Source organism: Aristolochia californica, unplaced genomic scaffold (genome assembly GCF_029961685.1).
Source record: "Aristolochia californica isolate CCGP_79_NKW_82.1479 unplaced genomic scaffold, dmAriCali1.0.hap1 SCAF_5, whole genome shotgun sequence".
Classification (NCBI taxonomy): Eukaryota; Viridiplantae; Streptophyta; class Magnoliopsida; order Piperales; family Aristolochiaceae; genus Aristolochia; species Aristolochia californica.
Genome location: NW_027182214.1, coordinates 1,626,917 through 1,649,932, shown reverse-complemented (window position 1 = coordinate 1,649,932; position 23,016 = coordinate 1,626,917). Strand labels below are relative to the sequence as shown.

At 39.8% G+C, this 23,016-nt stretch overlaps 4 protein-coding genes and 1 pseudogene across 4 annotated transcripts in view; 1 reads left to right on the top strand and 4 right to left on the bottom strand.

Moving 5' to 3' along the window:
* Positions 1 to 62: 62 nt before the first annotated feature.
* LOC137966574 (GCN5-related N-acetyltransferase 3, chloroplastic-like) lies at positions 63 to 2,103 on the bottom strand. The gene is made up of 4 exons (XM_068813242.1): positions 1,489 to 2,103; positions 1,101 to 1,159; positions 955 to 1,011; positions 63 to 645 (listed from the first exon to the last, which is right to left on the bottom strand). Exons 1-4 carry the CDS (start codon positions 1,906 to 1,908, stop codon positions 477 to 479), a joined length of 705 nt encoding a protein of 234 aa, XP_068669343.1. The 5' UTR covers positions 1,909 to 2,103; the 3' UTR covers positions 63 to 476.
* Positions 2,104 to 4,846: 2,743 nt separating this feature from the next.
* LOC137966316 (uncharacterized) lies at positions 4,847 to 7,976 on the bottom strand. Its single transcript, XM_068812898.1, has 8 exons — positions 7,740 to 7,976; positions 6,423 to 6,465; positions 6,194 to 6,269; positions 5,950 to 5,995; positions 5,754 to 5,852; positions 5,416 to 5,484; positions 5,017 to 5,323; positions 4,847 to 4,896 (listed from the first exon to the last, which is right to left on the bottom strand). The coding sequence occupies exons 1-8, from the start codon at positions 7,974 to 7,976 to the stop codon at positions 4,847 to 4,849; spliced, it is 927 nt and encodes a 308-aa protein (XP_068668999.1).
* Positions 7,977 to 10,846: 2,870 nt separating this feature from the next.
* On the top strand, positions 10,847 to 14,446 carry LOC137966195 (uncharacterized). Its single transcript, XM_068812744.1, has 2 exons — positions 10,847 to 11,143; positions 12,460 to 14,446. Exon 2 carries the CDS (start codon positions 12,466 to 12,468, stop codon positions 14,146 to 14,148), a length of 1,683 nt encoding a protein of 560 aa, XP_068668845.1. The 5' UTR covers positions 10,847 to 11,143; positions 12,460 to 12,465; the 3' UTR covers positions 14,149 to 14,446.
* A 505-nt stretch (positions 14,447 to 14,951) lies between these two features.
* LOC137966091 (ABC transporter B family member 25, mitochondrial) overlaps positions 14,952 to 23,016 on the bottom strand; it is an 81,554-nt gene continuing 73,489 nt past the window's right edge. The window contains exons 15-20 of the mRNA XM_068812572.1: positions 20,604 to 20,684; positions 20,395 to 20,460; positions 20,217 to 20,309; positions 18,830 to 18,894; positions 16,684 to 16,819; positions 14,952 to 15,402 (exon numbers count right to left, since the gene is read on the bottom strand). Coding sequence (XP_068668673.1) covers positions 15,274 to 15,402; positions 16,684 to 16,819; positions 18,830 to 18,894; positions 20,217 to 20,309; positions 20,395 to 20,460; positions 20,604 to 20,684 — 570 coding nt within the window. The 3' untranslated portion in view covers positions 14,952 to 15,273. The remainder of the gene's footprint in view (positions 15,403 to 16,683; positions 16,820 to 18,829; positions 18,895 to 20,216; positions 20,310 to 20,394; positions 20,461 to 20,603; positions 20,685 to 23,016) is intronic.
* On the bottom strand, positions 22,284 to 23,012 carry LOC137966176 (protein NDL1-like; annotated as a pseudogene).

Here is a 23,016-nt window from a genome sequence, read left to right as displayed (position 1 = left end):
AAAAAAAATCCAATTAGTTACTGGTACAAAAAAGAATGGAAGACAAATCAAGCATCTTTTGAATTAAAAACTGAAAGAATAACATCAGAGAATCAAGAAAAATTATTAAGGATCAGGTGGTCCCCTGTACAAAAAGTTTGCAGCAGTCTAGCAATGGTGCCTTAGAGACAAAATTACAGACCCAGAAGTTCCCAGTAGAAAGATTTACAACAGTGACAATGGTGCATCAGATAATTCAAACAACTCTGCCACCAAGATAATACACAAGAGGGAATTGTTCAGACAGGGTCACAACAAAGTTTCACGAGCCTTCCTAAGAAGCTCAAGAGACAAGGCAAGGACTGAGGTCAAGCAGTGCAGAAAATCTCATAGAAGAAACTGATCTTCGAATTTCCATACTCCAAATCATGTTCTACCTTTGAGTTGCAAGGGCATTCTTTTAATCTATCAATGTAGTGATTATTTTACCGATGAGCTCACCCCTGAGAAGGAAACCGCCCTATCGGCGGAGGGACTAGCAGCAGCTTCCGACCAGCATGTTTTACCAGATCTTGGTGGTCACTGTAGTTTAATGGGGTCCTAGTGTACATCATAGTGGTGGAACCCAGAACATCATTTCCAAATCCACAAGCTGTGAAAAACAACCTGCACAGAGTTTGGAGAACATGAAAATTGTGCAAAATCTGTTAAATCTATTCTGGAAAAGAACATGACAATACTTGCAGGGAGTAGCTATGCAGGGCAAGATGGATCAACCATGAAAGTGGCCATCATGGTCAGATAATGTTGATCCCATTTTAAGAATCACCATTTTTCTTTTAGAGCTTGATGCGTTTTCAAGTAATTTATCCTTTCATATACTGGTTCTTCCCAGAAAATCTTCTTAGGCCATTGATCAGAGCATGAAGCTCAAACTGGGTCTAGGTAAACTGACAATCAAGACAAGAAAATTACCTTTCTTGCTCAGAACAGATTGCTGAAATATCATAAACACCACCATTAGTAAGAACCCTGTCTAGCAGTAAAGCAGCATTAGTTCTCCAATGAAAGAGACGGAGCAAACAAGTGATCAGCACTGTTTGAAATAAAACATAGCCTACCTTATGATTCGATTAACAATCCTACGACCAATTCCGATTCTCTGCAGCTGCGGAATAACCTGAGAAGTGCTGAAGAGAAATTATATCAATTTTTCTAAAATTTACTCTGGCCAGGAAGACATAGTCTTTTGTATTTTTATCGCTTAAAACTCTATAATGTTCTTGAAATAAATTTCCGAGGCAGTCGAAGTGCTCTCCTTAATGAAATCGCTTGAAGAAGTCATTAAACCAGCAGAATCATCCTATCGGAGCTAGTATTATTTCCAGAGCTGCAACTGGAAGAAAACCAGTTCTGTGAATTCCTCCGATTTCCTCTACTCCAGCGAAAGAATTTCTAAAATTTCCCACAAATGAAAACCCGTAATTCAGAAGAACAGAATTTTTTTACCATAACATCATATATGGAAGCCGTCAATGCATTATCGGACACAGCCCTACCGAACCCGACGAGCTCCCCATTCGTCTCAGAAACGGGCATCGCGCTCTCGATGAGCCCACTCAATCCAAACTCCTCCAATCTCTTTCCACCATCTCCCTCGGAGAAATCCCTTTTGCAGAAGACAGAAACGACGACGGAGCTATTCGAAACAGCGATACGAAGCTTGTCAAGATTAACAGGCTCAACGCACCCATTTTCGTTCAAACGTGGGAACCTCTCGGGGGAGAGATTGACAGATTGGTAGAGTCTCTGCAGGTGGAGGAGACTGATATGAGAGGCGTTTGTAGAGATGAAAATGGGAGGTGGGTTCTGCTTCTTGCTGTACGATGATGGTGGGAAATTGAGAGAAAGGGTGGGAGAGAAGCCCATTGGAAGAGATAGAAGGCCAGAAGCAGAGGACTCCTGTGTCAGCAGCTGATCACCACAGTATTTTCACCTCGGAGCTCAGATTTCAGAGAATTCCCCTAAACCGTAATTTATGAAAACAAAAAGAGAAAAAGGCATTTATCATTTAAGAAATAGTGATTGACCATTATAAAAGGATAAAAAGACAAAAACCAGAAATTTAAAAAAACAACATGATTAACCGCCATAAAAACTAAAAAGCATAATATCTTAAGACTACAAAAGTTCAGCATTATTCGCAAAACCCAGAAACTGATGCTCCCAAAATCAGAGGGGACTGTGCAAAAAGATGTCTCTAGCACGAAATACCCATTATTTTAAGTTATTTGTGTATTATTATTATTTTCTAGCAGTCTATGATAGTTCTGACCCATCAAGCAGCTCTACAGTTGCAGAGCAAGGTCAGGCGGGGCCTTGTCGAGAAAGTTGAGGAACTCGCGCTCAGTTGGCTTCGGCTGCTGGCTGGTGGACGCTCCGCCACTGAAAGCAGTTTCTTCTCCCTCTCTCGACTCCGGCAGTTCACCGTGGGCAACGGACGCGTTCCGGTGAGCGGCGGACCTCAAGCAAGACTCCACTAAGGCGAGGTTGAAGAAGCCCATCGAGGATGGATGGTTCAGGACGTCGACCGATCCGGCTTGAGAAGAACCCATTTCCTGGTCCTGTAGTTGGGTGAGGAGGTCGACCGGACCGACTGGAGAAGAGCCCATTTGCTGGTTCTGTAGATGGGCTAGGAGTTCGACCGGATCTGCTGGTGATGAACCCATGTGGTGGTTCAGTAGAATCTGTTGATTCTGTTCATCTCTTCCAGGTCCAGATCCGGGTTTAGTATCGAGCTGCTCGGTGTGGGTCTCTGAGGAGCTCGGATCCATGAGGTGGACCCAATTTTGGGTTGGTCCGCTTAGAGAGAGATGCTGGCCTTGTAGTTGGTTCAGGTCAATCAAAGGCAAACCCTGATTCGGATCCGCCTGAAGGGAGCCATGGAGGTGGTGATGCCCTGTGAATTGATGATCTCCTTGGGCTTCGGAGAAGGATTGCACCTGCCACGCCGCAGCCGGATATGCCGAAGAACCCGGGAAATGGGTCATGATTGCCTGATCACCTTCAAACCCGGGGTTTCCTTGCATATCCCACGACCCGGAATGAACCCTGGAACTGCTCGGATCGATTTGATTGCAATTCGGCTGATGAAGATAACTCAGACCTACTTGAGCCAGCCCTTGGAGGTGGCTGAGATCCATCTGAGGAGGAACCTGGATGTTGTTCGTGGCTTGTTGACCTCCTCCAGACTCTATGAGAGCTTGCATTTCCCATGGTCCCAGCTGGTTCGCAGAGGAGCTCGAACCGATGTGAGACGACTCCTGTAACTGGTTGAGACCCATTTGACAACGCCTGTGAAGGTGTCTCAAACCCACTAGATGTGCTTCCTGGAGCTGGTTTGGTCCTGGCATAGCACCTGCACGGAAACTCGGTTGTTGAATCCAAGAACCAGCTTGGTTTTGGGTGGATTCTGAATAGAGCCCGGCCTCTGTTGGATCTACAACAGTCTCTACCTGTAAGCCATGCATGGGATGTAGAACTTGGATAGAAGTAGGGTCTTTGGTTTGCCACAGCCACGATTGAGAGATGGCATTGGAGCCAATTCCTGTAACTGGAGCAGAATATACAGTCTGAAAAGAAGCCGGTGCTAGGCCGCTTTGTTGCACCAGGAATGATGGCCCTGGATCAATGTGAGTAAGCTGAGCACTGGCCAGGTTGCTTTCTTGTGCCAGGAAAGATGGCCCCGGATCAATGGGTGGAACTCGAGCACTGGCCAGGAAAGATGGCCCCGGATCACTGGCCAAGTTGCTTTCTTGTGCCAGGAAGGTTGGCCCCGGATCTCTGGGTGGAACTCGAGTGCTGGCCATGACGAAACAACGGTCTCCCACTTTGGTCACCAGATTACCAGTCAAGGCAGAAGTGAATTCACCAGGAGCAAACTGGGCGGTGGAAACGTTGAGAGGACTGTTTGGTGGAGGTAAAGGATTGATGTTCATGCAGAGCCTCGTGCAATCATTAGCAGAGTTCACCTGGCCTCTTGATGGCAAGTTAGAATACAAAGTTTGAGCACACATTGACTGATGGCTGTGATTTTCTATTGCAGGTCTCTGAGGAGCTTCTGGAAATTTGTGAGGCACATTTGGAATAATGGATGTCTGCTGGTTTAGTGCCCCTTTTGCCTTCATTTGCCTCTCCTCTGCTTGACGTTGCTCGTAAATCTTGCTGGCTATTTCTTTCTGAGTTTGAAGCTGTTGCTCCTTCAACTCACATTCCTGTACTTTCCTTTCTGCAATTTCTTGTGCTTTTGGGCCCAAATCCTTTGCAAACTTCCTCAGACTTTCAATGTAGTTCACACCATTAACCTACAGAACCCAATGGATTAGTTAGAAACCTGTAACAATGACCAGCAGAATGAGAGAATATTGGCCAAATGAACATCAGAAAGACTGGCAAAGTTGGGCTTCACTAGGACAAGGAACATTTATATTGCAAAAAATGAGAGTTGAAGACAATCACATGGGTCCCTCTTAACTCTTCACTACAATCTAATGATGGACTGATAGTACCTGACAATTCCCTTGTTTCAGAAGATCAATTTATTTGTGAGTTTCAGCACAGCTAAACCATTCAGAAGAGAGGAATGGACTTACAGGTCCAAGCGTTGCTGGTTTGCAATTATATACTGTTGAAGCAGTTGCTTCGTCTTTGCTGAGAAAAGAGGCATATGGCCTACAAGCATTTTTTCGTTCTTCGGCAATCAAAGATTTCCTACCTCCTCTAGAACCTGAAAGACATATTTGAGTTAGGCCAAGATAGCACAAATAAAATTCTCTACAATTGACCCTCTTAAGATGAGGAAAACAGTCTAGACATCCAATATGCAAATGGCGTCTAAGGAAGCATTATTCAGGTTCTCTTAAAATTGAATTCGACAACACAATGTGGTATAGTAAAGTGAGTTGAGAATGCTCAAAATGAATTGACACAGTCTATGATTCTCTGAGTAATTAAAATTCAAAGTATATTTGTTCATACCCAAATGAATTTCAGGAGTTCTTGCATTGTCCTCAAAAGGATCTGAATCATTTGATAGATAAACTGGATGGAGCTTTTTCCTATGACCATCATGGCCACTTGGAACACATTGCTTTCCATTGGATGGTAAAGCTAAAATTGCACTCTCCTGAAACCTGAAGCTTCCACCTTCATTTCTAACCTTTACACCGCCAGTAACTGACCTCGACTTATTTTTCAACTTGAAAAGTTCTTCCAATTTGCAGCTCCCCGGATGACTCCTCAGAGACCTAAATATTTTTGTAGCTTGATCTCTCAGTTCACAAGCCTATCAAAATGAGCATTTATAATTGAGGATCAGTGAATGAAAAGCATAAACCAGATGATTTGTATAAGGGATAATTTCTGTGAAGAACTCACCTCCTGGTAGTAGATAGTACTGTTGTCATTGAATGTAATTGCATTTTCTGACATCAGAAAAACATCGCTCTGAAAAGAATATGCACATACAAAATAAATATTAACAAATAAAGATAAGTAATTCATTGCCATGAAGGATATAGAGGAAAAACAGGAGAGATGCTTCCGTTCGAAGAAACAGAGAAGCTCCCTTCCTTTTCCTGGGACAGGTAGACTTACACCTACTTTAACAAATAATTCCTAGATAGGTTTCAAGAGGTCAGATCTCTTTCAGTGTCATAAAAAATTTATCTAAATATTGACCCCTTTCATTGTTACAAGAGTAAGTAGTAGGACACCTCGAATTGCTCCAAAGTCTCATATTTCCCCTCATGAAGCTTTGTCCTCATGGTGGACAAATCCATTGGATGTTTAATAATATCATAGTAATGTTCAACCTGGTGAAACAAAAACATAGTTCAGACTTAATGGGTTATTTGTTAAGATAAACATAAATAAACAAAAACTGATAAAACTGATTTCTCCTCCAGAAACCTCCTCAGGATTGACAGGCTCTGCAAAAATCCTTTCTTTGTCATGCCTGTAAATCAGAACAGATACAAAATATGATACATCAATTGCATGTTCAAAGTAAGTCTAGGAGTAAATGCCGTTTAAACTTGAGATTCGCAACCGAGATGTTCTCCATGCTTTAAATGAAAGCAAAGACAACCAAGCATGAAGTAGACTTATTCTTAGTCCACATTAATTGACCAAGGGATGATAATAGTGAATTTACTTTTGTAGCATATCAAGGACCAACTCCAGTGCTTGTTTATCGGGCGGTGAAGGGAATGGAGAATTGAATTGGCTCCCTGTAGCAAAAGAAATAGAATTTTTATTGCAGTCTTGATTGAGATTTCTTCAAATAAACTACAGACAAAAAACTAAAGAAATTTCAAGGAGAGGAGAGGTTTATGAGCTAAACAGTTATATATCTCTTCTTGATGGAACAACAAAACACTAACCAAGAATAAAGAGGTCTTCATTTGTGTTGTCATTATCACCCTCCTGAAAACAAAACAAATCTATTGAAACATAGAGATAAGCTAACATTACACAGCTCCAAATGAGTAAAACTGAATCCTCAAATTAAAATCACACCAGTTAAAAAGCCAAAATGTAGAAGAAAGCTGTAGTTTGGTCTCTATTATATTTGTCAGAGATTATAAAGCAGAGGTAAGAAACCAAAAAGGACAAAATCCAGCAATTAATGAGCAACTCATAGATAAGTGGGATTTAAATGAGAATGAAGTAGCTAATGAAGGCAGTGTAGAGAAGGAATACTCTATACCATTTCTCAAAACCATCTGATTTCAATCTCCCTTTACAATCATCCCAAATACCCACTAAGAAACAAAGGTAACATGGAAGAAGAAAACGAATTTTGCTTGAAAAAGAAAAATAAGAACAATAATGGTATAGAGTATTCCTTCTCGAAATGAATAGATCTGTTCCAGAGGGCTCCTGTTTTCATCATATTCTTACCTCTGAGTGCCATTGTCTGATTCGTGACAAAGAACAGTCTCGAGCTACATTTCTTCGATACTTAAATGAATCTCAAGGAAATCCGAGATGAGTAAAGCTAATCGACAACCAGAAAACACTAGAAGACAAACCCAGAACAAATTTGGCGTTTGTTGTAAATGTGGATGTTTTATAGAGAGGCGTATTGTAACCGCCATTGCTTGGAAGCTCAAAGCTGAACGAAAAGAAAAGAAGCAGAAGGAAAACGAAAAGTTGGGGAAGTAAATAGGAAAGAGAAAAGGCACAGAGATGACAATCCAGCGAGCCTGTCTGAAGGGAAAAAAAACACGGATTATTTAATAATCATAAACAATCGGATTGCAACCGAAAATAGAACAACATAGAGTACAAAAATCATTATGCGACTCCGATATAGCAGATAATTTCACAAATTAAGGAAAAGAATAAAAACAAAATGCAACCGAACAGAGAAGAACGAGCAAAAAAAAAAAAAAAAAAAAACAAAAGCGATGAAGTCTAGGACGACAGATAAACAACCACTACCCAAACTGAAAGAGAAATAACGGATGGAGACAATGCCATTTTTGGATGAGCGTTTTGTGGAACATCCATTAGAAGACAAGGCAAAGCGAACAGGAAAATAAATGGAAAAAAGAATAGATTTGCATGAGACAGAACTTGAAGAAGAAGGGAAAAAAAAAACTGAGGGAAGAAGAAAAAGAAAACGATTGAACAGCCGAGACAAAGACCTGATCAGGAGATCAAATAAAAGGAATTCAACAACACAAGGGACCCACCTGTTCAAATCCAGTCCCAACTGAATTAACTACTACGTCTTCCACAGTCCTGCATTTCTGCTTCTTCCGTCCTCTCCTTCGTACTGGTTCGGTCGGTGGCTCCCGTGGGGTCTGCGCCTCCTTGGCTGCTAGTGCGGCTGCCTCTGCAGCAGCAGCAGCCTTGCTGATCTCTAAAGCCTCTAGCCTCGCGCTTCTCCTATGTCCTATTTCCCGCCAAAATGGCCTTGGCTTCCTCATTTATATATTTCTTTACCAAGTATTTGAAACGGAGAAGACGAAAATGTCGCCAAAATTCTATATTAGAAAAATCGAAGCCAGAATCTCAGGCACCCTTTTTCACTGTTTTTTCGATAAAATAGGATACATCCATTTCGAAACTTGCGCCAAAAAGAAAACCTGTTTTTGCAGTTCTTTTTAAAACTCTGTCCGAAGGACACTGTAGCAGACAGGAACCTGACGTTGGCTGTGGTTTGGAGTTGGGTCTGTACGGCGGGGGAGAAGCAGAGGAGCACGGAACGCAGCACAATATTAACGGTCACGTCAGGTGAGAATTTTTAGTGGGGTTTTACAGGCAATGAAATCGATTGAAGGTTTAATGGTGCTGATGTGACCGGGAACGTAAACGATGTTTGTCCTCGGAGTTGCAGAAACGATGAGAGACAAAAGGCAGATTTTTACATCGGTAAAAAATAACCAGAGAAATTACACAATAACATAAAAAAAAAAAAAACTAGAGAGAGTGGAGATCTGGGAGTTGAGAGTAAAATCAGGGTGAAAGCACTGGCAACAGTACTAAAATAGAGAAATGAAGGCACAGAGAATACATTTACTCCACTTTGAGCTGTAATTGTGGTGGAAGTAAGAAATGGCAGGATTTGGACATGGAAAAAAAAGGAATTGTATGAAGGAAGCAAGAAATGGCAGGGTTGCTGGAGGAGGGCAAAAAGAAGCTAATAGGAGATATTACTCCTAGCCATTGAAGCTTTCATGGTGGGAGTTCCTTACCAGCATGCCACCATTTATAGAGGTAAAATGGAGGATCTCTTTTGGAAGGGACTAGAGGCCCCCTCTTCTACCACCAAATCTACAACTCCTTCGTTCAATGGATGATTTGATGAGGGCCCTGAAAAGTCGTACAACTAAGATTAAATCTTCAGGATTTTGTATTGTCAAATGTAGGGTATCGCCTGAGTATCCGAGGTGAATTCGTGTATTATGGGGGTCTCTGTGGGTTCGCAGAGGTAAGAAGATAACTTCGAGAGTTAATGTACGCGTGAAAGGTTTATATTTTCTGATACGAATACGTGGAATATGAGCGTAAACAGATGTACGGTGAGGATTTTGAGAATCTACGTTATGAAACAATAAATTTTGGGCTTAGTTGATGGTGTGCGTTGTTTATAGCATGTCATCGACGTGTCAAAGTGATTTGTCATTTTGCCACATAATGGTCGATTCTCTGACAAGACTAAATTTTTTTTGAGAGCCAACGACAAACCAAATTAATTATGTTACAACGTTGTTGCAACACTCGTGCTAAAGCCAGTGGAGCGTCCAACCTTTTTAATTTTTTTTCTTACTAATGCCTTTTTCTCTTCAACATATTTGATTTGAGTGAGAATGAGGGGAATAGAAAGACTATGACAAAACTTTTACCTTATGAAATTCTTACATTTGACTTAAGTGTTCTTTCTTTGTGTTACTTTTCTCACTTCTTCTCTTGTAAACTCTGACCTCAATGTCTTTGGCTTTCCCCCATGTAATTTTCTATGCATTGAGAGATGTATTTGTAATATGGGACATATACAAATAGGGCTCAAATAGACAAATTTATGTTGGGTCCTCACTTTGATACCATGATTAGTGTAAGTCCAATTTATCCTAAAATGTAAGAGGTTTATTACTCAAGTTTATATACCAAATGATCCCCAAGAAATTTTTCATGAGGCTAATGACTCATGTAACACAATCGACTCTTCAAAACATGCAAAAGGTTTGGACTATATGGCATACTTGCATTTGTCAACATGAATTTGGCAAAAAAAAACCTAACATTGAAAGTAATGTAAAAAGTGGAGATCCTCAAATGAGATGAAGAATTTCAAATTGCAAAAGGGCTCTAGACAAGAGAGAGAGAGAGGGAGAGAATTAGAAGGAAAAGAGTGAAGAAGAGAGGAGAAGAGGTACTAGGCACTAATTTGAGAGGGAAAAGAGAGATTTCGAAAATGCTTCATTGATTTCTTCCTTCCGGCAGCACCCCTATTACATAACTCAAGGAGGGATTACAGGAAATTGAAAGGATTACATCAATCTAGTAAAGGTTCTAGGAATTGTAAGATTATATCAATTAAAGATAAATCTGATCTAGTGGGATCTTATCTTATTAAGAATAGGGTATATTTCCCCCCTTTTGCCCTAATGCCCCATGCCCCTTTTCTATCATATGGTCAACTAATTTTTAACATTATATACACATGAATTTGATGTCTTCCTAAACCCTAGATAAAAAAATTGTGTTAAATATTCGGAGATGTTATGTCTAGGGGTGGGCATTGAGTCGGGTTTTACGAATAACCCCAATCAAATCCAACCCAAAAACCATGGGTTCAGGTTGATGGTTTCAACCCGTGGGTCGAAAATGGGGCAAGGAAAAAATCCACCGATTTTGGGTTGCGGATGGGTTTTTCAAAACCTGACCACCACGAACCCGACCTGAATGTGACATGTGGACGAGATATTGAATGGGGCTAGGAGGGGTTAGGGATAAGTCAATTTTAAGTTAGGTTTATATGAATAAGGAGGGGACAAGGTTACATGGAAGGCCACCAAGTTAGGGTTGGATTTGACGATTTTTAAGTTTCAGGGTTAAGGATTGGGGTCAGGTTCGGGTTTGGGGAAACCCAACCCCGATCCAATACTTATCGGTTTTCGTGACGCCGACAGTGGCCCACACTGATCAATGCCTTAGATCAACGGCTGGTATTACCCGGTTTCGCACCCACGGAAAATCATTTCACACGCGCGAGCCCACTCGAGGGAAAGATGCAATAAAAACGCTTGACCGCTGATTCCGCGCTCGGCGATAACTTCCGCCCTTTTACCCTCACCTGTGATTCTCTAGTGCCAATTGACGTTTTGGGTTTCGCTTTTTTTCTTTTTTTAAGGATTCTGGAAAGATGAGTTTTGAGAACCCTATAAATGGTGTTAGCGTGCCCTGAATCCCCGTTTTCCCCTTTAAGCAATTTCAGTGGCGTTGTTGGTTAACTCTGCGAGGTGTGGCCCTTTTTGGAATTTGTTCTGAATCTTGTGGTTTGAATTCTGGGTATTTAGTTTGAAGCTATGGAGGTGATTTAGAGTGGGTAGCGGACTTGGCTGTCGGAATTCTTCATTGGCGCTCAGGGCGAGTAAGTGCTGATCTTTCTGCTTTTGGTTAGGAAAGTTTTTAAATTTACATTTTTCTTTGTCCATGATTGTGTTTCATAATTATCTGTGTGTTTGTTGTCATTTGTCTTTTTATCCCTACTCAGATTAAATTCTTGATTTTCATCTTATTCGCTGTCGTTGCTTCAATCAAGATCTTGAAGGAAGTCAATGAAGAAAGACTGGAAATTCTTTCTCCGTGGGTTTGTTGTCATTTTTCTTTTTATCCCTGTACTCAGATTAAATTCTTGATTTTCATCTTATTCGCTGTCGTTGCTTCAATCAAGATCTTGAAGGAAGTCAATGAAGAAAGACTGGAAATTCTTTCTCCGTGGGTTTGTTGTCATTTTTCTTTTTGTCCCTGTACTCAGATTAAATTCTTGATTTTCATCTTATTCGCTGTCGTTGCTTCAATCAAGATCTTGAAGGAAGTCAGTGAAGAAAGACTGGAAATTCTTTCTCCGTGGGTTTGTTGTCATTTTTCTTTTTATCCCTGTACTCAGATTAAATTCTTGATTTTCATCTTATTTGCTGTCGTTGCTTCAATCAAGATCTTGAAGGAAGTCAGTGAAGAAAGACTGGAAATTCTTTCTCCGTGGGTTTGTTGTCATTTTTCTTTTTATCCCTGTACTCAGATTAAATTCTTGATTTTCATCTTATTCGCTGTCGTTGCTTCAATCAAGATCTTGAAGGAAGTCAATGAAGAAAGACTGGAAATTCTTTCTCCGTGGGTTTGTTGTCATTTTTCTTTTTATCCCTGTACTCAGATTAAATTCTTGATTTTCATCCTTGAAAGAAGTCAGTGAAGAAAGACTGAAAATTCTTTCTCCGTGTTTGTTGTCATTTTTCTTTTTATCCCTGTACTCAGATTAAATTCTTAAATTTCATCTTATTCGCTGTTGTTGCTTCAATCAAGATCTTGAAGGAAGTCAGTGAAGAAAGATCTTGAAGGAATTGGTATAATATGCATAGAATTGTCAAACTGTTTTCACATATGTGTTACAAATGTAAGTGAATTATAGAAGTAAGTATCTCAATGACAAATCCTGTTGCCTGTCTTTGAAATGGTGAACAAAGATGTGTATGATCTACTTTTTTCTTTTCTGTACTTCTGATGGTATTTTTCACACACATAATACCGTACTTTTGTATTTTCAAAGCTTCAAATTGGAAGAGGACTTATTTATTTCTGTCATGCATCATTGTCTTTTTCCTCAGTGTGACTATCTAGTCAGACTCCAATTATTATTTCTTCATGGTATTTCTCAAAGTTCCATTACTTAGATATTTTTTGTGGCAGCTTCTTATGGATGCTCAACTACGAGTTGATCAGGAGTTCCTAGAGTCGCCAGATCTATTAGTTCCTGAATCCGACCAGCTAGAGGCAAACTGCATCCTATGCAGGAGAATGTTTTTGCCAGATGAAGAGATGAATGGGGTAAATGAACCCATGTGCATATGCAGTGAGTGTAAAGTTCTGTTCCTAGAAGATCTTTATTCAAATGCTAGGTATTCTCATCAGAGTAGGCCTGGCATAGGAAGAAGATCTAGGACTTCTAGGTATAGTAGGAGTACGGGATCTATTGAGGATCTCTTTTCACTGCAGTTCACACAGCTGATTAATCTGGTGAGGCATAACCAAGATACTCTATCCATCTCTGCCTCTGAGCACGAACCTCAGCCGGCAGATTCCACTTCTACAGTTTTGCCAATCTCAAGTGAACGTACAACTCCAAACAGATCTGGAAGGTGGCGGAGGGTTTTCTCTGATAATGATAGTGAAGGGTTTGGTGGAAACTTGGATTCTTCTCTCTTTAGTGAGACTGATTCTAACTTCAGCTATGGTGTTTATGGTGCTTTACCTGGTGATAGTGATGCAGTTTCATTCAGTGCATATGGTGGTGAAACAGATGCCTCAATTGATGGTCACAGTTTTACTGAACAAGAGTTGTTCTTACGTCCAGATGTTGAGGAAAGTAATATAGATACTGATACAGATATTGACCCTATGCATGCATCTCTTGGTCTAGATCAGTGGGATTCAGATGATCAAGATGAAGAAGATGGTGCATGGGAAGAAGATGCAGACTTGGAGAATGAAGCAGAGGCTGCTGGTTGGAACATCCATTCTGAAAGCTCTGAACAAACTAGAAGCAGAAGCCACAGAGACTGGCAGATAGAGGCAAGTTCACCTGGATATGGTAGTAGAATGCACTGGAGAATGGAGGAAAGTAACATTTTTACTGACTTGGAGGAGTCGATGATACCCACATTCTTGGGAAACTCAGGGGACTATCTTGATGCAAGAGGACTTGAAGAACTGCTTGAGCAGTTAGCAGAAGCTGACAACTCAAGAAGAGGGACTCCACCTGCCTCAACAGCATTTGTAGAGAGTCTGCCTCGTGTTATCATATCTTCTGAACACATTAAGCATGGAGGCCCGCTCTGTGCAGTTTGTAAGGATCCCTTGACCATGGATTCTGAAGCAAATCAACTTCCCTGTTTACATCTCTACCATCCTTCCTGTATCTTACCATGGTTGAGCACAAGGAATTCATGCCCTGTTTGCCGATATGAACTTCCAACTGATGATAAAGATTATGAAGAGAGGAAGTGTAATTTGGCTAATAGAACACCAATCCACGAGATTCAGCACCAGCGCCTAATTGAGGACCGCTCATCTGAGATCGTAGATGAGGTTGAGATTGATGGTCTAGAAAGAGCAATGCAGGAACCCTCACTTGAGGCAAGTGGAGTCAACAGTGGCCCCAGTAGTGTGGGTGGTACAAGAGGGGGCTGGCTTTTCTTGGCTGCTGCTCCTATTGTCAGTATTGTTGGGATTGTTCTTGTTATGTGGTTCAGGAACCCCCTGACTGGGAGGCGAGCCCGTTGTGGGATTAAACAACAGGATCAACCTTTGGTCCAGGGAACTGGTGGAACATCCTCGTTGAGGGTGAACAGGAACAGAAGGTGGTGGTCACTCTTCTGAAGGTAAGACTGACCCTTCACTCAATTTTCAATGTTTTTTATTTTCTTTTTTGCATTTTAAGTTTGAAGTGTTGTTTTCCTGCAATCAACGGAAACTGGTAACTTCCAACTGGATTTCAAAGAGGGCTAGATGAGTTCCTTTTTTTTTTCTTTCTATTCATGTGTGTGTAATGTGCATGCATTATCTGTGTATCCATTGGCTCTGTAATATAAATCCTGTAAGATTCTACATATTCTGCTTACCCACTGAGTTTTTTTGGCGACTCTTCTTATCTACTGAGTTTTTGGTAACTCTTCTAATCTACTGAGTTTTTGGTAACTCTGCTTATCTACTGAGTAGCGTTTTAAAACCCAGGTCACCCTTGGAACTGGGTTCAATAAGAGACCCTTTACGGTCTTAAATTCTTGAACCTGTGAAAAGCTTAGAAAGGTTTGGGGTGACCCTACCTCGGCCAACAATATTCAACTTCGGAATGGAATGGATTTTCATTCGTCTATCAAAGCTTACTGTCGTGGCTGCTGTATCGCTAAGGGTCTGTTTGAAACCCTATTAAAAAAAAAAAAAATTCTCATTTTCTTTTCTGGGGGTTCCAGACCCTAACAGTTAGTCACATTCGGCAGATCTCAAAATATATAAATCATCTCCCTCACTGTATGCAACTTTAATTAAATTTATTTATGAAATCGAGTATAACTCACTTTAATTGAGTATTTATTTCCCTTCAAGATCAAAATCCTGTATTTGACACATTCATATAATCAAGTCCTTTGGGTTACCCAAAATATTGCAAAAAGTGCTTTCAATTGTAGCTATTTTGACTCGAACCTGTTTTAAAAGTGTCAAGGTATTCTGAATTCTGCTCTGAAAAATCTCATAGTGAAACGTACAGAGTTGCCTCAACCAATCAATTCTGCAACGCTTATCGATTTCTTCCAAGTATCAAAATAAAACTGCTGCTGACATCCAATACGATTTCAATGGATGGAGCTTCTACAAGGCTAAAGACGGCATCTAAAAGGCTAAAGAAACTTACATTCTATATAGGTTAAAAAGGCAAGAAAAGACCATGCAATTTTCAGGTAATCGCAGTAAAAGAACATACAACATGCAGCCTGAGGCATTCAACTATACAGTTGCATCAACTACATCTGCGTTATTTTGCTGGCCCCAGAGCTGTGCATACCTTCCGGCTTTTGAAAGCAAATACTCGTGGGGTCCCTGTTCTATCACTTTTCCCTTCTCCAAAACAATAATCTGACAAGCCAAAGACAAGAAGGCATAGGAATACGTGATTAGAATTACAAAATAGTTTTTAATACTATCAACATTAAATGGGTGATTTGAGTACTATTAGAATACATGAATTAGAATCCTGGTTTGGTGAGGAGTCCTAATTATTACAAGGGACATCGAATCCCTTCATGTAGAATGATTATAAACAAACCTCTGTAGGATAGAGATGCAATCGACCTCTTTTCCTCGTCCTTCTACATCAGTTCTCTTGTTTTCTCTCTACTTTCCTTATCTCTTTTCTTCTATTAAATATTTTATGGTATTAGAACAGATTCTATAGCCCTACGCCATTAAATGAAGCTATTCCAGGTAAAGGCCGGTTCTGCTCCAACAACTTGTTTTGAAGAACCATACAGGCTTCTAGAGGTAAAAAGTTCTTTATCTTTCATGTATGTTTTGTATTTTACTAGGGAAGGTCAAAATCTTCTAGTGGGGGAAAATTATCAGCATAGGTCAGGGAAGATGGGTTGAACATGAAAATACCATGTTAAGGTTGGGTCCGATATCCATCCCGAGATAACTAGCCAAGTTAATAACCCTCTTTTGCAATAAATAACTCAAGATCGTTCTACTAATTGATGTATGTGGCACTATTCTTTAACCAAAAGGTTCACATAAGAGATATGTTTCAAAAGCCCAAGAATCAGCTTATCAAGTCCGTCTTTGATATGGGCTAGCATCAGGTAAGTACAGCAAGATTGACAGAAGCTTATGATGGTGTTCCTGCCGTGGGAAGGATCCAATTGCAAGAATTGACTGTCTGCCCAGATAAGTACCTAAGTTCCTGTTTTATTTCTAGTATGATGTCTTGGGTTCAAGCCTCACCAAGGGTTGAGGAGTGGTATGTGTGTGTAACCAACATACAAAAAAATTAGCGTCCTAACGAGTTTCTAGCCTTATTAGTCCTAAATGGGAAACTGTATTTGTAAATCTTTTGAATCCTACTCCAACTAGGATTCCTTCATGTACAGTGATTATAAGTTAACTAGTGTAGGGGGGTCGACATCTCTACTTCATCTTTCTCTCCTACCTTAGTTCTGTCATTTTTTCTCTACTGTCCTTATCTCGTCTCTTCTGCTCAATATATTTCTCACGTGAGGCTCTAGAATTAACAAATAATGAGAACATAACTCTTGAAAAACTGATATTTTCGCCAAAATGAAGATATGCAAAATAATTTCAAAGAAAGATAACATTATCAGAAATGCTTCTCTAATCTCATAAATAAAGCATGGGTGTTACCTCATCACATTGTGTTGCAGTTGTAAGCCGATGTGCAATGAAGATACAAGTTCGGTTGTTTGCTAGAGATTTCAATGCACTCAGAATCTCAGCTTCTGTACTACTGTCGAGAGCACTTGTAGCTTCATCACAGAGACTACAAAAGAACATTAAAGGGCTCAGAAATTTAAGAAAATATATTTTATTTTTTGTCAACAAAAATCAACCATCCAGCACCCAAGCGATGCTGTTTCACCTCAGAGTCTCAAATGAATTGCTTACTGGTTTTGAATCATTCAGGGTAAGTATGCATATTATGCAAAGGACCTACAGCTTGGGAAAAGAGAAACATTAATAAGTGCTCAAAAGTGCAAAAAGGTGGCACTAAGCCATTAGCCAGAACGAGCCAAGCTCGAGAAGGATCAAACTCGGCTTGATGACTTGCAAAACGGCTTGAGAAAATGGTTTTGTTAGATGTAAAAGGGTACTTTGATAATTAATTTGTACTTACGAGCCCGTCTCTCTCTCCTAGCAACTATTATAAATTACGAGGTAAGTCTTTATTTTCCAATTAAGTTATGTTTCACTTGGTTTATTGTCTGTAGCAGAGAGAGGAGCATTTCTGTCTTTTCCTTGTAGGTTATTGTTTTATCACATAAAGAGAGATTGGGATTCAACTTTTGATCCTTATTCCAGCCTACAGCAGCCTCCTTCTCTGCAGAGGCATTTCTCCATCCTCTCAATTTCCTCCTTTCGGGTTGTTTACTCAATTCAAATTGTTACTAGAGAAGAGCTTATCGTGTACAGCTCTCTGCCAATAAATGTTGAGGCCAGTACAACACATCTGTGAAGAACTATTAGCTATCTCATCGTTTTTCTTGCTTGCAGAACTCTCTTTTTTTTCCTGCTTGCAGAGAAGAGCTTACTGTTTTGTCGATTTCACTCTTTATTTGACATTTTTTTCCTTCCTCCGTTAACCTCCTCTTCTTCTTTCTCTCTCCTCTTTCCTCTTTCCTTTTCCCTTCTCCAGCCTCCATATACCTGCCTCTCTTTTCTTCCTCCCCTTCTTTTCATTTTTTCATTCTGCGTAGAGAGGTGGCCCCTTTTTCTGCATCCCAGTGCTGATAAAGGGGGAGGTTGCAGCTCCATCCCTCAGATTTGTAATTTTTTACTGCACATAAGCACCACTGAATGAGAAAAAGAGAAGGAAACCTTTTTTTTGCCATATCGAGACCTTCTCTTGCATATATTCTTTCTCTCTCTCTCTGAGATGGTTTTCTTACAGGAACAGGCACATTGGTGACTGGTGAGGTCAGACGACCTTCTTTGCCATTGTTCTCTCTTAAATTCATTTCAGGGTTCCATTCACTTGAATCCTTTTCAGTGTTTTTGTATGAAGTGCAGGAGTAGGGAATGGGGTGGGACGTTCACCTTCTTTCTGCCCATCCCCACTTCACGATCAAGCCAAGCTCAACCCACAGAATTTTTCCTCAAACCAAGCTCGAGCTCATGAATAGGCTCAAGTTCAAGATCAAGCTTGAGCTAGAGAGCTTGAGCCACCATAGTTTTGAGTGCAGCTTGTTGCCATCCATAGTTGTTAACCATGATAAGAAAGGAGAAACCTCGCAGCCAGATGCCCAAATGCCTTGGGTGCTAGGCAAGTTCAGTAACCCAATTACTGGTATACATACGGACAGTGCAAGTTAAAGGAGAATTGTTTCCATTTAAATCAAATTTGCATGACCCAATTAATGTAGGATGCCCATGCAGCAAATATATTGGAATATGGCCTGTCCATCATAGAGGATGACTCGGGTCTGGTGATCAGGTCCGGAACAAACCCATGTTTTCGCCTTACTTATGTAGTTGGGTTCTGTTATCAGTCTGAATTGATCTCTTGGAGATCTCACTAAAATTCAGGTAAAATCTTACTGGACCTCTTCTGTGCCAACCTCGACTATAGCTACATGCTATCCAAAGATCACCTAACTATCGTGGCAATAGAAAACATCTATTAAAATTATAAGAGCACACCTACCGGTGCATTAACCAAAATAATAACTATATGGAACTGCATGACATGCAATGTTTTCACAACAACAAAACTTGGAAATGAAAACAGTCAAGATCAAATGGCAGGAAAGCGAAAGTTTATTAGGAAACATACAGAATGGGTGGGTCTTTCAAAAATGCACGAGCAAGTGCAACACGCTGCTTTTCCCCACCGCTTAGCTGCAACATAGTAAAAGGACATCAAGCAAGCAGCTAACCTACAATCAGTAGCATGCCATTATGCTTTCCTATCATCAGTAGCATCACCTACATCATGTTTCCATCCATTGGTCTCATACTAGATATAACACACCCATGGATAACTTTGGTACTTGTATATCCAGTAGATACCACCACATTTTTCCTCCACTTGAATGTGATTTTTTGGGTGTTCAACACTTGTCAAAGATACCAATAAGGCAAATTTAAAGAGTAGCAAGTGCATAAAGGTAATGAGGTTTAAGAACTCAGTTCAGTTGAAATAAATAAATAAGACTTAACAAATTTCTAGTCACCACAATTGTAGATAAACATATTTGAAAATTATTTTACTTTCCACTGTTTTTTGTCTTCACAACTAACTAAAATTGCCAATTAGCTCATATTCCTTTTTTTTTTTTTTTGAAATAGTGATTCATTAATATGAACAAAGATACAACCAAAAGGAGAAAAAGGCCAGCCTTCTTAATGGGCTACATGTTTTTCGCGATCATTGCTCCAGGCCAATCCTCATCGAAGGAGACTCTAAGGTGGTGATCGGTTGGTGTGAGAATGCTTCTTCACCTCTGTGGCGCTATTGGGATGCCTTTTTTGAAATTTTGGATATTGTCAATCTTTTTGACTATTTTTGGTCTCTTATTCCGAGATTAGCAAATTCTGTGGCTGATGCTTTAGCCAAGCAAGGAGTCTCCTTGCAATCTCTTATTGTTAGGAGTTAGTTCCTCTTTCTTGCTCTCTTAATAAAATCACATTTCATAAAAAAAAAAAAAAAAAAAAAGGAGAGAAAGGCCTCAACCACCAAAGGAGATAGAATCATCAAATGAAATACAAGATTTGGAAACACCTGATTTAGCTAAACTATTTGCATCATGAGTAGCTGATGCTCAAATATGACTCCAAGAAACAGCAATTTAAACTCATAAAGTGATCTTCATTGGTTTCACTTAATTTGCTAGCTGGAAGAACTAGGCACACAATATGCATACAATATGTTGTTCTTGCTGATAGAACTTCTTAACCTTATTTTTAAAAAGAAAGACCTTTGCTAGTGGGAAACCATTGAATTTCATATAGGCATTTTAATCCAAAGTGAGAAAGTATCTGTGAAATTTTTTTTAATTTTTTTCCTACCTTTTTGCACATCCTTACTCTCTCTAAGTGTGGCTTTTCCATACTACTTCCAAAAAAAAAAAAAAAAAACTAGAGAGTGGGAGAGAATAAGCTTTTTCCCCCCCTTAAAAAGTGGATTTTCACATACAACTAACAGCACCATAATATCTCACCTTAAGTCCTCGCTCACCAACAATAGTTGAATACCTCTCTGGAAATTTCATGATAGTATCATGAATGGCAGCTCTGCGAGCAGCTTCATAAACCTGAGTATTGAAAAGGATCCAAATGAATGGTTAAAAAACAAACAAATACTATAGTAAATTGCAAAAAGAAGGAAGGGTTTGCAACCTCCTCTTCAGCAGCAGATAACCGGCCATAATGGATGTTGTGGAATATTGTATCATTGAAAAGTACCTGATAAAAAAAACTTTGGACATGAAGTTTCCATTACAAACAATTGGACACAGAAAATAGGCTAAAAAAAAGCTATCTTCTTATACTAAAGAAGAAAATCTCACAAAATTATCACTTAGTATATCTGTTGATCAAAAACTTACTGTATCTTGTGGTACAACACCAATAGATCTGCGAAGACTGTCAAGTGTTACATCACGAACATCTTGACCATCGATTCTTATCTGCCAGAACAACATTTATCACAGATCTAGTAGATGGAATGATCTTCAAAATTGACTAATGGTGATGCTTAAATTATAGAAACTGCAGATGACCAATTGCAGTAAATCACTGCATCTGATTATTTAAGACAATTTGACGTGGAGAGAAACATCAAGGAACTTCTATGATTTGCAGTTAAAGGATATTATCAAAGTATTGCTAATTCAATTCGAAGCAATGAGAAAACACCACATGGAAGACAGCTCAAATCTATTTCCAAAATAGATTACTTTCTGGAAGGAGATGGTCAGTTCATGTCATTCTGGATATACTCAGCATCAGTCTTAGTTTAGCGTTATCTTCAGATACCGTGCTTGCCAGTCTTTAAAGGAGAGAGAGAGAGAGAGAGAGAGAGAGCGGTCTGAAAAGAAAAAAACAAGAAACATGCTAATCTTGAAAAACAGATCACTCCCTTCCTAAAATGCCTACATAAGGATCTGAAATCATGTTGAGAACAATCAGGTGGATGAACACAGTTCTCACTAACACTATCCCTTATATCCAGGTCTACTAAAATAAGACAACAGACTTGAGACCAACACAAATGGGGTACAAACTAAACAGGGCAAAAAGTAAGCCCAATAAAATAGACATTTTGCTTCCATACCATGTTACAAATGGAACCAGGTTCATCCCAAATTGACTAGCTGAAATTAGGAGTTTCCTTTTTCCAACTAATAACCATTTGATTTTTCTTGACATTAGTCAATATGGGGATTATTCCCACAATGAGAAATAAAGCCAATTACAATTCAATCACCTTCTTTCGTGTATTATTTTTTAGTTTCTAAGCGAATATTTACTTCTCATTTCATATTTTCTTCTTTTACTACAGGTACTAGTACTTCTTTTACTTATTTCACTTCCTTGGTTAACTTATATGATAACTCCATTTTCACACGGCTTTTAAGACACTTGTTCTTATGAGTTAAACAATTTTATTTTATTTTTCTGAAATGGCGATTCATTAATATAAGCAAAGAAAGAACAAGTGCGAAGCTGGGTCCAAGGTCCATCCCAAGAGTAGGTACTCGTATGTGAGCCTCCACCCAAATAGTCCACATGTCAGAGCCCAGAAGGCCTACACGTGAGGGGGAGTGTTAAAGAATAGTCCCGCATGGATTAGTGAGAACAAATATGTTGAGTTTATTAGTTGGAAAAGAGGTTTCCTAAGATGGCTAGTCATTTTGGGATAGGCCTTGGACCCAACTTCACATGGTATCAGAGCAGGTACTCGTATGCGGGCCTCCACCCAAATTATCTACATGAAAGAGCCCAGAGGGCCTACACGTGAGGGGGGTGTTAAAGAATAGTCCCACATGGATTAGTGAGAACAAATATGTTGAGTTTATTAGTTGGGAAAGAGGTTTCCTAAGATGATTAGTCATTTTGGGATGGGTCTTGGACCCAACTTCACATGGTATCAGAGCAAGGTTGAGTAGATTTATCTACAAATGGGTGCTACAGATGGGCATAGATGGAAAACAATACTCTATTGCCATGATTGTAATGGACGTATAACTTTAACGATTATTTGTGAAAATGAATCATATCTCATCTTATACAGGGACAGAGGTCCTAATGGGTTGGAGTCCCAAACTCTCTGGTGAAAGTAGTTCCAGTAGTATGTATGAAGAACTGCCTAAAGAACTAGTGGGGATGGAGAGCGGCATTGAAGATGGAATTGGTTGTCTATGAAAACCAAAGCCCATCAGAAAAAATTCGATGGGGATGATCATGGAATGAGGTCGCTCCTCTGTCACCAAAGAGCCACATCTTTGAACCTCCGCAAGCGCACTCCTCTTTTTATCCATTTTGGATTTCATGTAAATAGCTTAAAAAAAGCAAGGCCTGCAATCACCAACAAAAATGAAAGTTCTGCAAGTCAATTTTTTCAATCCTTCAGTCAGGTCAAGTCTCTGATTAATAGCTTGAATAAAGCGCATGACATTTGAACGTTGCCTTTCATCCTACAACCTTTTGTATGCTTGAACAACATCTGACTCTGCATCATGCATCCCACAACATACATCCTTACTGAAATACCGTTGGAGCAGGCACTCCTTCACAATACCACACATGCCATAGTAGTTGAGCAAGTTCAGGAGCACCTTATTGTGAAACCATTCTGCCCACCAAGGTGCTTTGCAGAGAGGTGAAACAAGGACTAACCCACAAACACGATCCTTGTACTTTATTGAAAATAGTGCAAGGATGTAAGCCCCAGCTGAGACGCCCAAGCAAAGTACCTCCTTTAGTTCAAAGAAATCAAGAACTTCGGCAACTTGGTCC

Coding starts and splice junctions, on each gene's coding strand:
- LOC137966574 (XM_068813242.1), bottom strand. CDS start 1,908: ATGGGCTTCTCTCCCACCCTTTCTCTCAATTTCCCACCATCATCGTAC. Junction 1,012..1,100: donor ATTGTTAATCGAATCATAAG/GTAGGCTATGTT, acceptor ACTGCTAGACAG/GGTTCTTACTAATGGTGGTG. Junction 646..954: donor ATCTGTTCTGAGCAAGAAAG/GTAATTTTCTTG, acceptor AACTCTGTGCAG/GTTGTTTTTCACAGCTTGTG.
- LOC137966316 (XM_068812898.1), bottom strand. CDS start 7,976: ATGAGGAAGCCAAGGCCATTTTGGCGGGAAATAGGACATAGGAGAAGC. Junction 5,324..5,415: donor GTACTATCTACTACCAGGAG/GTGAGTTCTTCA, acceptor TCATTTTGATAG/GCTTGTGAACTGAGAGATCA. Junction 4,897..5,016: donor AACTCCTGAAATTCATTTGG/GTATGAACAAAT, acceptor TTCAATTTTAAG/AGAACCTGAATAATGCTTCC.
- LOC137966195 (XM_068812744.1), top strand. CDS start 12,466: ATGGATGCTCAACTACGAGTTGATCAGGAGTTCCTAGAGTCGCCAGAT.